The following is a 17,301-nucleotide window of genomic DNA, read 5'->3' on the forward strand; positions in this document are numbered from 1 at the left end:
AGCCCTAATAAAAGTGTCTGGGGTACTTAAGTAGTTTAAATTGCTTCGTATTAGCGTCTTTGCAAAAGTGGTGAAGAATGGCATAAAGCAGTATTTTTGGTGAAAATAAGTAGTCCAGTCAAAATTGGGGTACTTGAAAATGGGTGCTAGCATATTTTAATGTTCCTAAAGTGAACTTTTAAAAAAACGTCAAAAGCGCACCTGCTACATGCACCTGCAATGCCAAAAACACCTGACCCATCCTTGCAGACCCCCAAGATGTCTATTTTGCTCGTTATTATGCTTGTCCCACCACTTTGCCCCCAAAAACGAAAGTGTTTTTTGGGGTGTTCTGAGGTCATTTTTGTTTGTTGCTGATTTGTCCTTTGGGGGGCTGTCCCAAATGTTCTGCGTAGTTTCCCCACGTTTGCACCCCAAAATAACGATTTTGCACTTTTTTTCCCCTGCTATTCATAGGAGATACTTTTCCGCCTATGACAATGCATTGACTTTCCGCTTATGCGAAATCGTCCTGGAATTGAATATGGAGATACTTTGAAAACAGGCGAAAAGTCCAAATCCGTGGAAACTTTTCTCCTCTAATTGAATCCGACCCATAGGCTATTTTTGCAACGTGAATGCGAGTGTATTTATAAATTGTACACTATGGGGTATATGTTCTAAGGTGCGGGTTTTTAGAAGTGGAGAAGTTGCCCATAGCAACCAATCAGATTCTAGCTATTATCTTCTAGAAGCTGCTAAATAAGTAGAATATGATTGGTTGCTATAGGCAACATCTCCACTTCTAAAAACCTGCAACTTAGTACATATACCCCTATATCTCTTCTGCATGGCCTAAACAAGGAACTAATTTTATAAATTTTTATGATATTTATGTACTAAGCTTGCTTGAGCTGCTGGACCAATTGCCATCAATTTATTAAATTTATTTTTTTCTATAGACCAAAAACACCTTAATCACTATGCCGATTCTGTGGCTGTAATTTATGTGCTTTTCTTTAATATTTGCAAACTATTGTACATTTTACAAGTAGCAATATATATTTGTAACTATTATAGTTTTATAGATTTTAGTCCTGGCAACTAGGTTTTACAACAGCCGGCCCGGTAAATTGCTAATAAAGCTATTTGGGGGGGGGGGGGGGGGGAAAAAAAAAAAAAAAACTCCACCGGAGGTGGTTACAGCTTGGAGGGGCGGGATGGTGCATGCCTGTCACATTCAATTAATGGCTCCGCCTACTCTGTTCTGCCCGCGAAAGACGCCACCAAGTGGGTGCCTTAGCTGGAGTCCTGTCTTTTCCTCCATTGTGCCGACAGTGTTGCAGTGGCACGGAGTGAGAGTGTGATGCCCGGGGAGCAGAAGCAGCTTGTTGATTGGATCCCGCAAAGGAGGTACATCATAAAATAACATGGAGCACGGCAATTAAGTTTGTCTGCTGAAACAGGTGTTGCAAGCTTTACACAGTGCGTGCTGGATCCTCAGCCTTGTCATCTAATAAGATAGGTCTTAGCTGCCTGTCTTCACTGTGTTGTCTGCATCCAGCTGCTTTATGTTATACACACCCTCCTCTAGTGTTATTGGCTTGATTGGGGTACTGCTCTCTTCTCCAGTTTCTTTTTGGGTTCGGAAGCTGTAGTATGTGGCATATGAATTTGGTTCCTACTGTGTGGCATAAAATTAATATGGAGCCAAATGTGTGACTTAATATGAATTTGGGCCCTATGGTATGGCATAATATGAATTGGGGACACTATGGTGTGACATTTGAATTGGTAGCAGGTTTGGATTGGTGGCTGAATCGTATGACCATAGATGAGGCATTTGTGATGGTCTGATGGCGTGTTTTGAAGTTGAGGGGCATTAGGGCAGGTGTGGGGTGGGTCCATACCAGTGTTCATATATTTTGGTGACGGATGATGGTCTGGCTCCTAAATGAGTAAGTTGGCTCCTAGATTTTACAAAACCTTGTTGAGCACTGTGGTATATGACTTTTCTGTTTTGTTTTGATGACATTTTCAGCCGGAAGATATAGTGTGTGGTATATTCTTGATAATAGTATTACTATTGTCCTCTCATTGTGTAGGAAAACTACAACATACTATAATAAGAGATTGCTTTGAGATTCTTTATCAACCAGGATGTGTAAGCACACATCTGGATCTGCTAAACGAAAGAAGAAAGATGGAAAAGGAAGCACTGTAAAAACAAAAAACTGATGCAGTCTTTCATAACTTCAAAGATTCCTACAGTGTCTTATAAGGATCCTGAACCTAACTTTGATGCACCAGGAACTTCTTACAGCAGTATCACTGCAGACATGGATACAGACATACAGCAGGATGCTTGCCCCGCCATCTCAGACGAAACCTCCAATACCAAAAGCCTGCAGTCTGGAACATCCCATGAGATAGAATCAGCAAATGTACAACAGACCTCTTCTGCTTTTGTTGAAGAAATTGCAGATCTTCAGCCCAAGAGCATTCAAATAGTCTATCACCTTGTCAAAATCACAAGATTCATCCAGAAAATCTATAGAAGATGATATCATTGTAAGTTATTCTCATGATCCTGCTGACTGGGGACCGGGTAACAACATTACAGAATCCATAAGAGAATATCTTTCCCGCAATCCATTAATAAAATACTTTGGCAGATTTTTCAGCATCCAGGAGAATCTATTCCGATGGCACACGACTTCTGACTTCACCATTAATTTTTTTTTTCTCCAAAATAGATCTGAAGGTGTTCACCACAATTGGCTTATATACTTTAAATTGGCTTATATACTGTATTTTGCATCCTTTGTAAACTGTACATCACATGCTCTTGCAGAAGCTGGATTTAACGGTTGGAAAAATGCTGGAACAAGGTTTGAGGAACATGAAATGTCAAGTGATCATCGCAACTGTGTAATGAAATTAACACAACGAGCCAAACATAGTTGCCAGATAGACCATGCCCTTGCTTTACAAATGGATAATGAATAAAATATTGGAGAGAAGTCTTAAAGAGAGTTGTTGCCGTTATCAAGTTTCTAGGGGGAACGTGGTTTACCCTTTCGGGGCCATAATGAGCTACTTGGTTCTCCCCAGAATGGATGTTTCCTTGGATGTCTGGAACAGCTCAATTTGATCCATTTCTTGAAAATCATACCAAGCAATATGGAGGAGCAGGAAGTGGAGTTAGTAATTACATGTCCTCAACCACAGTGGAAGAATTTATTGGCCTTATGGGAGCTAAAGTGTTAGATACAATAGTCCATGAACTCAAAAAGGCCAAATATTATTGTTATTGTGGATTCCACTCCAGATCTCAGTCATGTTGATCAACTAGCAATAGTTGTGAGATATGTGAACCAAGATGACCAGTAGAGCGATTTTTAAGATTGTGCTAATACATTCCCATACTGGAGAGCACCTTGAAAACACTTTACCATCAGTGAAAATATTGATATTTGCAACTGTTGAGGACAAAGCTATGACAATGCCAGCAATACTGTTTGTCTGGCAAATACAATGGATTGCAAGCAAGAATTTGTGCAATCAATCATTTAGCACTGTATGTACCTTGTTCTGCTCGCTCACTCAATCTAGTGGGAGCATGTGCTGCTGATTCTTGTGTAACAGCTGTACCGTTCTTTAATTTTTTAGAGTGCCTTTATACATTTTATTTCTTCCTCAACTCATCGATGGGAAATACTCACTAAACATCTCAGCCAAGCACCTGGATATCTTTCCCTTAAAAGATTGTCAAGCACAAGATGGTCAGCTGATGCTACAAAAACATTAAGAAGAGGCTACAAGTATGTTGATGCACTTAATGAATTGAAGGACTCAGAGCAACAACCTGCAAAATCTCTGGAAGAGCAACTTAATGCTTTCGAAACAGCTATCTTGCTTGTTGTATGGGGAAAAATTCTTGAGAGATTGGATGCAACAAGTAAGACTTTGCAAAAAAAACAAATGTTTGCATCGATGAAGTTGTGAATCTCTACAGTTCGCTAGAGGACTATGTCCAAAAAATTTGAGATTCTTTTGACATATTTGAAATTGAACCTAAACAAATGACATCCAACCATATTTATCCAGGTGAAGGAAAGCGCTCAAAAATACGGAAACGTTTCTATTATGAAGAAGAGACCAGCGATGAACCACATTTTTCAGCAAGAGAAAAATTAATTTTCAATATCACAATAGATCGTCTTCTTGTGGAGCTGAAGAAACTAAACAAGTCCTATGAAAACATCAGTAGGCAATTTGCAATTCTTAAACAATCAGTTGGTATACTCATAAATGAGCTGCGCAGTTTGGCAGATAATCTGCAAAAAAAATATCCAGACTATCTTTATGAGCGTTTTACCAAAGCATTTATACAATTTTCTTCGATGTTACCTCAGGAGGATAACCAAGTGGCAATGAGGCAGTATATAATTGACCATGATCTTCTGGATACATCCCCTATACAGTAAACATGCTACGTATTTTTTATGTATGCCTATTGCTAATGCAAGTGGAGAGAGGTCATTTTCCTGTCTAAAACTAATTTAAAATGAAAGAACCACCACCATGGGTCAAGATTGTCTATCAGCACTATCTTTGCTGGCTGCTGAATCAGGTCTTGTTAAACAATTGGACTTCAGTGACCTAGTGCAGTGAATTCCCAACCTCAGTCCTCAAGGCACACTAACAGTCTTGGTTTTAGTGATATCCATGGTTGAGCACAGATGGTTAAATCAAAATGACTGAGGTACTAATTAAGTCACCTGTGCTCCAGTATGGCTATCCTTAAATCCTGGACTGTTAGTGTGCCTTGAGGACTGTGGCTGGGAACCCCTGGCCTAGTGGATGCTTTTGCAAATAAAAAAAAAAAAAAGCATGCAAAATAACACAAACCATAATTCTAAAGGGATACTATATTTGTTAAAAAAAAATTATATTGACTCTCCAGTGATCAGGGATAATTTGTATGACATTGTTTACACCTTTTCTGATATCAGGCGGTAAATTAATTTATATTAACTTTTGTCAAAGATTTTTTGAAGTGTGTATTATGTCAAACATTAAAAATTACAAAAAGTTTGGTTAACATTGTTTGCACTTTGATATAAAGCATTATAATCTAAGTTTGTTTTTTTTACATTATTTGCAGTGTTTTTTAGGGTTACTTCATTGTTTGCACTAACCTTTCTAGCGGGCGTTAAAGGTTTATACTGTACATTGTTTTGTATTACAAACAAAACAATGTTTGCATTTTCTCCGATAAGGTGTTACAAAATATTTTATTAAAACTTTGATTTTATTTGCACTGTGGTTTTATGGTGTGTTTTTTATTTACTCTTTTTAATGTTTGATGTCTGTAATGTTTAAAGTTTTAAAAAGTTGAATATAAGGAGAAAAAATAAAATAATGTAAGCGAATAAATCAGGAATGAAAATAATGTTATTGATTGTTTGAGGAAGGGGGGCCCCAAATCTGTATCTTACTTAGGGCCCCATGAGTCCAGCCACATGCCCCCTGTGTCCCATCTTGCTCCGTGTCTCCCCCTTCCAGTTTACCTTCTTCCTAATCATACACAGCCATCTGCTCCTCTTCCAGCTCGTGCTCTTCGCGGGCAGCTGGCACACTGAGAGCGCGGACATCTTCAGTGCCCCTGAGCAGGCGGGATGTGGCGGGGGGTGCAGAATCGGAACAGCCAAGGCAGCCAGGCATGCGCTGAGGACATTCTCCCATCTCTGCCATAGTGCGCATGTGCAGAATGGTGAATGCTGCCCAATCAGAGCTGAGCTCCGTTCGCAACATAGGGTACTGGTACCCCCTAGGGGTACTCACTGTGACTTAAATGGTTCTTGTCCATTTTTCTTTAATGGAGGAGTAATTTGGGAAATCCTGGTGAAAATTAGTTACACACAGGGGGGTATTTATCAAAGCTGGGGGAGAGAAAATTGGAAAAAATAAATCACCAACCAATCAGCTCCCATCATTTTCTAAACAGTCTGCAAAATGTTAATTGAAAGCTGATTGGTTAGTACTTCATCTCTCACAATTTTATCTCTCTCCCAGCTTTGATAAATGCCCCCCATAATGGGAGCGATTCAATTCAGCGCAACTTGAATAGCGCTGGGAAGAAGTTCCCGGGGCTATTCAATTGACCATGCTGTCAAATCAGACTAAAACCACTTAAGTCAGAGAACGTCAGTTACCATGCCTAAAGCTGGGAATTTAGTCTCGGTAACCAGCATTCTCCCACCAAAGTGCCGACTGCGAGGCTGTGAGCACCGTGCTAAGCCGGAACACAGTATTGCAACCGGCACTCAGGAGAGTGCGAGAATAAATCCTGTAGTTGGACTTGACAGCATGGACAATTGAATAGCTCTGGTAACTCCTTCCCCGCAATATACAACATTGCTTTCAATGGGAGCGATTCAATTTAGCGCAGTGTTCTAGGATTCTGCATCACAGCGAGACCCTGATGATAAAATGAAAAAGTCTATCCCTGTAAAAGAGAGAATATGTGGCCATAGCTTTGTCACTTTTACATTTCTGAAATTGTAATATGTGATCATACACTAAAGCTGGCCACACACTAGACCAACTTACATCCAACTTGTTGATTGGTTGGATTGAAAATCTGGTAACGTATGGGATTAAAAGATGCCAAAAAAAAGATGAAAATGGACGTTCAGACAAGTTTTGTTAAATGTTTGAACTAAACAATTTGTTCACAACTTGTCTGAATGTCCATTTTCATCTGTTTTCTGGCATTTAGGAGCAAATTGCTGATCATCTTTTAATCCCATACGTTACCAGAATTTCATTCCAACCAATCAACAAGTTGGCTGGTTGGATGTAAGTTGGTCTAGTGTGTGGCCAGCTTAACTATATATATTTACACACAGACACCCATTTTATCCAATAGTAATTGTATTCATTGCAAATATTGTTTTGCAAATGATGAGGGTACAAATAATGCAAATTAAAAGATTGAAAACCACTGATCTACACTAACCAATCACACATCAGTATCGTTTGTGGTCACTTGCTTCAGTAAAGTACATTTGTTTATTCCAATATATGTTTTATTAACAGGCCGAGAACACCTGCAACAAGCTGTGACACTTTCCGTAAATAAAGACTGGACGAGGTCAGAGATTTCATAATATTTATGCTGTATACATTTTTATCTTACACACAGTGCTGTATATTCACAGCCAAAGAATAAAAGGACAATTTCCAAAAGAGAATTTCTTTAACACGTCTGTAATTCCATGTACATATATAATAAACTCCATACAAAACTATATGGCTCAATGTGTAGATGCTTCTTGCAGTTAAAATCATTGGAATACAATTTATGTATAGAGGACAGGTTTGGCGAAAAAAAGCTGGGTAACAGACACTGACGTTTGGTGTTTTATTGTACAAAACGACATGTCTAGAAACTAAGGGCTATATAAAAATGAACAAAAGTGGTTATAAAATGGTCACTATACAGAATTTGGGCATGTTTCTCCCTCTGTATCAATCCAGCAAACAAGGTGAAAAAAAAAGTCATTCTAACTTTTAGAAAGTGTAAAAATGCAGTCAACATAAGTGAGTTTCGAGTAAGTGGTCACAATAAAAAAAAACTACCCCTCATGAATACAACTGATTAGGGCTTCGGAGCGTGAGACGTAAAGGCTCCAGCGGTGGCTTTGCTAATACCACATCGTGGTGATTATAAATAAAATGTAAGAAAAGTTTACAATTCTTGTGCCTTTAAGCACTGCAGCATTTCTTGGGGGAAGGTACTATTTTCAAGACTTAAAATAAAAATGAACAAAAACTGCCGTTAGCATGGTAACACTAATCAAGTAATAATTAAAGAGACTAGAAGATAACATGGTACATTAATGCTGCCATGCTATGTTGGACTTGAAATCATGAAAATAGAATGTTCTTCCATGTTTAATATTGTTTTGACCATGGTTGGTGTTAATTTTATTGAAAATAGAACCTGTTCCCTGGATTTTGGGCAGTACTTTTGGCAGTGACTTAAAACCAACAATTGAAGTAATAAAACAATGGGTGCGTTGTACGCTTTGGCTTTAGGAAGTACTGTCGGAGAGGTTTAAAATGCCGGTGTGATCAGAGATCTAGGGGGAAAAAAAGTGACAATTGTTAGGATAAATGAACCAGTGGATGGCTTATCATACTGTACAGAGCGACATTTCAAACAACATTCTTTATGCACAATATTTTTACTGAATAATTTCTCCCATGAAGTTAGCTGAAAACCTGGTCTCATGCAACACCATCCAAGGGATGTCCGTGATGAGGTTTTACCCATTGACCAGACATCTCTCTCACCTATCTCTCGCTCTGTTCACCAGCCAATCACGGTAGAAAGTCACCACACACACTCCTGCAACGAGCTGCAAATATCTAGAGTTGGGTGTTGGGCAATAGTTTAGGGGACAAATGCTTCTGTATTGTTATAATGGAGTAGTGGTATTAGTCTGGGTATACCTTAGACTATGTGTACCCAGCGCGACATCGCCAGTGACGCGACGTGTCATGCTGCATTCTGCGATGTCACTAAGGACCTGCGGAAGCGTGTATATCCTGGGCACACACTAGACGACGTGCCCGATATGTCGCTCCCATCCCTGGGATCGGACGACATATCGTCTAGCGTGTACCCAGCATTATTTTTCAGGGGTAAAAATAAAAGTTAATTTGGTCTGTGTGAAAACATCTGTTAAATTGTTGTTGTAGCTAATATAGATCTGATGCCGTCTTCCTATATTTTTAGAGTTCAAAGTAGCTCGTACAATAGACCCATATTTTACTTTTATTTAGTTCACTGTACACCAGTTTTAACAGGCACATTTCACACAAACTTTCTAATGAATATTGCTATGATGGCGGCTTGTGCATTTTAAAAGTAAATAACCTCTTGCTATAATAAATGATCATTTTATCCGTTCAATTGGCTAGTGTAAATACACCCTTCCCTCTTATTGATGATGTTGGCTATCATCTTAATCTGTTGATCGCCATACATTGCAGCAGGTAGCTCTTAAAATGGGCCTGTCACCTGAATACAGCATTATCTATTTCATGGACTGAACATGTACCACTATCCGTAAACACATTAGTGCGGCTCTGGAGTGTGTTATTTTAAAAAAATTCATTGACTCTACATACATGAGAGAGCTAGAACTACAGGTAGATCCACTGGCGGATGCAGGGCGGCGATTGGAGCGATCACGCACCTTCCCCCAGGAGTTAAAAACATGGAAACCAAGAAGGATCAGCCTGCATGATTTATTAGGCTGTGCTGTGAATGCTGAATGAAGTTCCGAGGAGGTGGGAGAGGGCTGCAGTGTCTAGAAAGTTATTACTGCGTGCAGCCAGCTGAGCTCCCAGCCTAGAACTGAACTAAGGGAATACAGCTCCTGCACAAGGCAGCTAGACTAAGGGGCATATTCAATTAGTTGCCAAATTTTTCGCCAACATCGCTTGTTTTGTATGCCGAAAAGTATCGCGCTCGTCCCCGTATTAAATTCCAAATCAGTGAAAACGGAACCCGGCGAATTCAAAACCAGTGAAAAGTGCTGTCACTTGTGGCTCTTGCGCCCGTACGGAGTAATGATTATCCTACGAATAGGGGTCAATAAAAAAGTGCCCGACAGAGTAATTCAAACTGTTCGCTGCATTGCGTTTCCGCACCAGCGAAAAAGTCTCCGGAATTGAATACGGAGGAAACTTATCGCATGGCAAAATGACGTCACTCGCAATACTTTTTTGCAGAAATCGGCTTTTCGCACCAAATTGAATACGGCCCTAAGTCGGAACGTTCATGTCATGGAGCTGCTGAGGCTGAGCTGCAGTTTGCAGACCTGTAATAAAAAGCAACAGCAGGCATGATCTGCATACTCGTATGTACTCCCTGACCTGCCTCATCCAGGTAAGTGGCTGCAGATTTAGGCACGCAGGCAGGGCTGGTACGTGGCTATTGGCACCTTCCTGTGCCTACTTTGAGCAGGTTCTGGTGCTGTTTGTGCAAAGGGAACTTCATGCATGTGTCCGATTGCCTATAGAAATCTATGGACCTCTTTCCACAGAACAGAAATCACTGGGCATGGATCCTTCTGATCCCTCCTTCCCCCTGCATGCATTGGCCGACAATAATAAACCCAAAAGTCATAACTTCACATGGGACAGCTCTAATCGGAAGAGTTGTCCCGTGCGTAGGTAATTATGCATACAGCATCAATAAATACAAGTATGCATACGATAAGAAGTGGGATGTATATAATAGAACCCGTCTACATAAACATATATATGAGCTTTTTATCTGAGTGCAGGTACATATTAAGAGAGGAGGGGGCCAGTGTTCACTCCGTCTGCGGCTCCTTCCTCTCTTTCCGGAAGTCTGCGCCCGGAGTCTACTTTGCATGCACAGGGAAAGTGGCGCAGCAGCCATTTTCCTGGAGATTTCCCTACTGCACATGCACAGAACGGCTGGAAAATGGCCGCGATGACCATTTTCCAGGCATTGTGTAGCGCCTTTCCAGCCAATGTGGGACTTCAGAGAGGTAAGTATTAAAATGTATGCAGCCCCCCCCTCCGTACCAAAGTTCACCATACACACTGTGCACCGATTATAAATACGCCCCTGTGCAAGTAAAAGTAATAATATAGAAATTGGAATAATCCATGTGACCACCAAAACACAGGTAAAGGGGGAGGAGTTGAGACCATAAAGAGGAAGTGCCAGGACAGGAGAGAGGAGGAATCAGGATAAATTATTATATCGCCCCCACTAAAAGAAAAGTCTTGATCCGCTACTGGGTAGAGATCAACACTGATAGAACCAAAGAACAAAAAGAAGATATACTAATCATCGCGCAATACAAGAAGGACTTAGAGTATTTTGAACGAAACCTGAGAAGGGTTTGGCTTATTCTGTTAAAAGAGGATGATAAACTGAATAAAATTCTCTAGCATAGGCCAAGGATTGTTTGTTTACAGGAGATCTAAAAGACAAATTTGTAAGGAACTTTATACCACAAACAAAGAAAGCAATAAATGTAAAACAATAAACTAAAGTAGCAGAAAACCAACCTCTATATTCAGATGCAACAACACAAAATAAAAGAAAAATCTGCTAAGCTACTACTGAAGTGGTGTCTCTGCTTGAATGGCCGTGTGGTCTTCAGTATATACGGCACATAGTGAGGAGACTTATGTGAGGGTGTTAGAACACATTAGAAAGATAAAAACATTAGATGGGGAAAATTCTACCCAAATTGTTCTGTATATTATACATAGGATTCCCAGTGTGAACCTTCCCCTGATTACACTGGCTTGATTTGGGGCCAGTCACTTACAGAGGACTTGTTGGCAGATTTTCAATTTGTCCTTTTACTATAGTGATGCATAAACGTATGGGACATTATCTAGCCAATATTAAGGTTTTCATTTAAGATTTTAAATTCTGGGTATTGTATATTTTGTCAACAATCATATTGACCAAGTTAATTTTCAGCATATCAACACTGATGACAGTGCTGGTCGTTGACGACATCTTTCATCGCCCGTACTTGCATGCAAATTGACAATATCATCAAGTTCTGCAAGTAGGGGAATGAGGGAGGGTGACGTCACTGAACAATATTGTTCAGCGAGGATGCTCAATGCCGTTAACGACATTGAGCCCGGCACTGCAAGGCAAACACTATACAATATTGCTCATGGAGCATATAGTCTAGTGGATACCCGCCTTTAGTCTCAATGTGACTAGGACACACCAGCAAACTGTGCTGAGTAATTTGATATGCGACACTTTTATATCTGTGTGCACCCTAGTCTGTATATAAACTTCATATACAGATTCAGAGACTCAGTCACACACAGATATACAAGTGTCACATATTAATTTAATCAGCACAGTCCTAGATGCATTTTCTGCAAAACAAGACGGCCGGTGCTAGCAGTCTCACGGGACCTGACGCGCCGAGAGGGACTTTTTAGTGCGACTTTACATCTGTATTTTTTTCTTTTCCTCTTTTTATTTGGTTTTGATATTTATGATACATTACGTGTTTCTTTGACAATGAGGGGGATGCATTTCCTTGATGTGATAAGTACATTATTATCTATGCAACCTTTATCTTTATTTACTCTAAATACACATTGATTTGACTTCTGGTGGGCGGGCCATCTAACATGGCCACTTTTTAGAGATCTCTCACAAGGGGCTCCCCAATTCGACCGCCACCCTCAATTTACAGGGCCTTCTGGGCTTGCCACCTGCCCCAGTTTGTAGCCCAAGTATAGGGGATCAAATATTTAGGTCTGTTACCCTTGTCAGACCGTTCACCGCCAGAATCTGGCCACGAGCGTGCTGGCCGCGTGATTGGCCTTCCCAGGTCGGGATCCCCGATCGCATGACAGCGCCTCTCTCCGACTTCAAGCTGTGGAGGACCAGCTATATATCACCTGCACTCCCTGGCATTACTCCGTCTGGAGTACGCATCTGACAGCTGGCTTCTGAAGACCAACAACCCTGCCTGTCACCTGCGTGGGCGCCGCTGTTACCCGGCTGTCCAACCCTCTTCCGGGCGCGAAAGTCAGCGTCTGCAGGGGGTTGCCTGGATCCCTCCCCTCCTCGGTCTCCCATTCTCTGGCGCCGCTCCCTTAGAGCATACAATTGCCCTCTGGACCCCGCAGTACCCACGGAGCCACCCGCTTTTAAGTCTGGATGGCTGCCAGAGTAGCTTCCCTGCTCTGCCTCCACCTGGGGTGCAGCGTGACCACTGATCCCCGGGTATCTCGGTTAGCTGGTGTTAGACACCGACTGGAGGGTATGCAGGTTGGGACCTCAGTCTGTGTATTGTGTCCTTCTGCTGAAATAGTGCTGGACTCGCAAGCTAAAGTAAGAAATACCTCTCATAAATTGCCTACCTTCTGGAGTCCCTGGTGTATTGCTGTGTGGTGATCGTGACCTGTGTGGCACATAGTGTGCTCTATACCATCAACAAGTGAATTATTCTCCACTGTACCTGGGATTTTCTGCACTTCACAGAATACAGGTTGAGTCTCCCATATCCAAATATTCCGAAATACGGAATATTTTTAGCATGACTGAGATAGTGAAACCTTTGCTTTTTGATGGTTTAATGTACATTAACTTTGTTTAAAGCACAAATTATTACAAATATTGTATACAATTACCTTCAGGCTTTGTGTATAAGGTGTATATGAAACATAAATTAATTTCATGTATGTACACAAACTTTGTTTGAGCCACAAAATTATTGAAAATATTGTATAAAATTACCTGCAGGCTGTGTGTATAAGGTGTATATAGAACATAAAAGCATTCTGTGCTTAGATTTGGGTCCCTTTCCCAAGATATTTCATTATATTATGCAAATATTCCAAAATACGGAATATTCCGATATCCAAAATACCCCTGGTCCCAAGCATTTTGGATATGGGAGACTCAACCTGTAGTAGGTTTGTTTCATTCCATTTGTTAGCTTATGCAACCCTCTAATGGAGAACTTTTGCATCAGTAATTCTTTTTTCTATTATATCAGTGTATATCTTATAATTCACTAGCTCTCAGATATACAACCACATTTCATTTTTATATATTTCTTTTTTTGTGTATGTGAAATTTTTCACAACAACTATGGAGCAATGTGTTAAAAAGACACCTAAGGCTCTTTAAGGGCTCACAGACAAACAAAAATAAATCTTCAATTCCTGCTTCAGTAGCGTCTTTACCACTGCATTCACCTGGAGAGGATGATTCCTCGGACTCATTATTTGATAACCAAGAAATACAGCCCGCTCTGCATAGAAAGAGCAAAAGAAATTTCTGATATAATTTCACCTCTTCTAGATATAAAATTGGCTCCACTCACAAAAGCTATTTTCACAGCCACTGCACAACTCTCTCAACACACCAAATGCTTGACAGAAGCTGAAGATCGTATTTCAACCCTGGAAGATGACCTCCATGAAGTTAAATCTCTGTTACATTCTCACGATGCCACCATAGCTGCTCTACATGACAAGGTTGAAGACCTAGAAAACTGCAACAGATGTATTAATCTGCATCTGATAGGCCTCCCTGAATCGGTCAGACCTAAGGATCTTCATTCCATAGTTTCTAGTTGGCTTCCTGTAACCTTGGGAATCATTTCTGGATCCTCATCTCTGATAGTGGAAAGGGCTCACCGAGTAGGTCCTGACCGACAACAGACCCAACAACGTCCACGTCCAGTGATTTTCAAATTATTAATTATCTCGACAAGGTGAGGATTCTGGAAGCATACCGCAAGCTCAACAGCTCTAAGGGCATAAGTTTTTCCTTACTCTACCCTGCTAAACTGCGGATCATCCATAATGGTAAACCTTATTATCTGAACTCTCCATCTGCCGCACAGAATTTTCTGAAATCCATGGGATCAGTTTCACCTCATGTCTCCATGGATGATAATGACTGAATCCGCCGCACTGATGCTGATAAGTATTGTGCTGCTGTTTTCTACTTGCAAATAATGTCTTAATACTAGAAGGAACAACATTGCAAAAATATAGAGTAATTTAGGATTTATTTTCTGTAATATATGTTGTTTTCAATATGTAAAGGGGGCCTCTCCAGAGGCTGTTCTAGCTCCAATGTTGTTTTTTCCCTGTTTGTTTTCTCTAACCTTGCTGGGTTTCTATTATTACTGGGTTCAGTTAAATTTGTTTAACTATAATATATACCCAACAGTTGCAATAACAATAGATATGTTTCATTCTATGCAAATGTTTATTGTCCCTATTTCTGGAACTTTCCCGGCTTGCTCGTTGGGACGGACTTGGGGATTCTCTTAGATGGTATTTTTTTGCCTTTTTTCCTGTTGATGGAATAGGTTAATGACTAATTTGTATAAAAAGACACCTCAAGATACAGTGATTAAGCGTGATCTCACACTTATAGCCTGGAATGTAGAAGGGTTAAACACCCCTATGAAACGTAAAAAAGTTTTACGTCACCTTAAGAAATACCATCCTGATATAGTTTTCCCAACAGGAAACTCACTGACGGTGCACTGACCCAAACACCTTGAAAGATACATGTTTGCGAGAATTTAGAAGTGCTACATATACAACAAAAACACGTGGTGCGCTTATTCTGTTTAATAAATCTCTTAACTATATTATAAAAGACGAAAAAGTAGATCCAGACGGTAGATATTTATTACTGAAGGTTATGATCGAGCATGAAACTTATACTCTAGCCTGTGTCTATGCCCCCCCCAAGGTCCTAATGCTGATTTTTTTTTTCCAATTTATATGTGACTATACAAGCTTGGACAGAAGGTACCTTAATAATGGGAGGTGATATCAGCATAGTGTTGGACTCCTCGTTGGATGTCTCTGGCGCCCCGAGGTATGAGGGACAGGCTTGTTCTGCTCCTTCTACCATGGCATTGTTACTAGATTCCCTGGAGCTAATTGATCCCTGGCGATACCTTCACCTGATCGCTAGGGAATATACTTTTTTTTTTCTCCCATCCACATAAAAGTTTTTCTAGATTATATTATTGTCTGACATCCAACTCTCTGTTACACAGAATATTAGATGTTTCTATTGCGGACATACTTATCTCTGATCATGCCCCTGTTAAATTAAAAATACAATTAAATCTCCTATATTTCGTTCCCCAAACTGGCGTTTTCCTGATTATTTAACCTCCTCGGAGGATTTTCAACAATACCTACAACAAACTTTCTTAAAATATGCTTCTGACAACTGAGCATGTTGAAAATATTAACCTTTTTTTGGCAGGCATCGAAACCAGTTGTTAGGGGTTATTTGATTTCTTATGTAGCGTCAAAGAAAAGGGATATGCAACAGAAATTTGCCCAAGCCGCTAGTACAGTGTCTACTAAATATTCTGTTTTGCTATCACACCCAACAGAAGCTAATAGAATATTTTATAGAGATGCTAAAATTGTTTACGATTTTTTTTGTAATGAACAAGCTCGAATGAATATCACTTATTGTAATAATAGATATTTTCGTTGGGGCAATCGCCCGGGAATATTATTGGCGCATTTGGTGAAGTCTACAACTTCACATAAACATATTTCCTCCATTCAATTAGACTCGGGTTCATTAGGTACCACTCCAAACCAGATTAGCGAGGCTTTTCTTAGGTACTTTGAATATTTCTATTTGGAAGGTCCTGACCACCCTAAACAGGGTATGGATTTTCTACAGAAGGCTGATCTTAAAACCCTTACAGAGGAAGACAAACATTTTAATGGCCCCGATTACTGAATCAGAACTTATGGCACTTATAAAAGTTTTACCTACAGGCAAAACGCCAGGTCCAGATGGTTTGTCAGCGGCCTATTATAAATTATTATCCCCACTCCTTGTCCCTCATCTTTCTAATCTATTCAACTCTATTTTACAAGGTAAACCATCCCCTAATGATTTCATTATTGCCCGGGTCATTTGATTACCAAAACCAGATAAGGACCCTACGCTAGTTACCTCATATCGTCCGATTTCTCTTTTGAATCAGGATATATGAAACTATTTACAAAATTATTGGCAATGAGATTACAGTTGATACGACCTAAAATTCTCCACCCGCTCAAACCAGATTTCTTAAGAATCGTCATTCAATACATAATATAAGAACACTCCTTGCAGTTATGACTAAACTTCACCAAGCTCGGGAAAAAGATAGCATAGTTGTCAGCTGTGACGCAGAAAAAGCTTTTGACTGAGTGTCATGGGCCCACTTAAATAGAATTTTTTCATACCAGTGATTCGGTCCAGATTTTATCCATGTCTTCAATGCTTTATATCACATGCCTACAGCTTTTCTAACAGTTAATGCCCTAAACACAAGATCGTTTAATCTTTTCAGTGGCACAAGACAGGGTTGTCCGCTCTCCCCACTTTTATTTAACCTGGCACTGGATCCCCTTATCAGGATTTTTTTTTTTTTTTTTTAAAGAAACTAGATGGTGAGGCATTATGTTGGCGCAAACAGAAATAAAATGTTCAGCATTCGCGGATGACCCAAAATTAGCAATGCCTTACATGCTAGACTTATTTGACGCTTTTGAATTGATATCAGGATTCAAAATCAATTCCACCAAAACTGTGGCCCTACCCTTTTTTTCTGAGGCCAAGTTGGGTTGGTGGGACTCCTTTCCATTTGAATGGGCTTCTGATCTTGGCATCACATATCTGGGTATTAAAATTCCGACTCATCCTGCTGATCTATGTGA

General features: G+C 40.1%; 2 protein-coding genes across 5 annotated transcripts in view; one reads left to right on the plus strand and one right to left on the minus strand.

Annotated features, from left to right (window-relative positions):
• The window catches only part of SCYL1 (SCY1 like pseudokinase 1), a 92,012-nt gene extending 84,722 nt beyond the window's left edge, over positions 1-7,290 (plus strand). For all 4 annotated transcript variants that reach the window (XM_088480006.1, XM_088480004.1, XM_088480005.1 and 1 more), the window contains one exon: positions 7,087-7,290. In XM_088480006.1, the coding sequence (XP_088336132.1) occupies positions 7,087-7,113 (27 nt within the window). In that variant the 3' untranslated portion in view covers positions 7,114-7,290. The remainder of the gene's footprint in view (positions 1-7,086) is intronic.
• CDC42BPG (CDC42 binding protein kinase gamma) overlaps positions 7,146-17,301 on the minus strand; it is a 149,884-nt gene continuing 139,728 nt past the window's right edge. The window contains exon 37 of the mRNA XM_088480002.1: positions 7,146-8,132. Within this exon, the coding sequence (XP_088336128.1) occupies positions 8,085-8,132 (48 nt within the window). The 3' untranslated portion in view covers positions 7,146-8,084. The remainder of the gene's footprint in view (positions 8,133-17,301) is intronic.

Source organism: Taudactylus pleione, unplaced genomic scaffold (genome assembly GCF_031769625.1).
Source record: "Taudactylus pleione unplaced genomic scaffold, aTauple2 ptg000250l, whole genome shotgun sequence".
Taxonomy (NCBI): domain Eukaryota; kingdom Metazoa; phylum Chordata; class Amphibia; order Anura; family Myobatrachidae; genus Taudactylus; species Taudactylus pleione.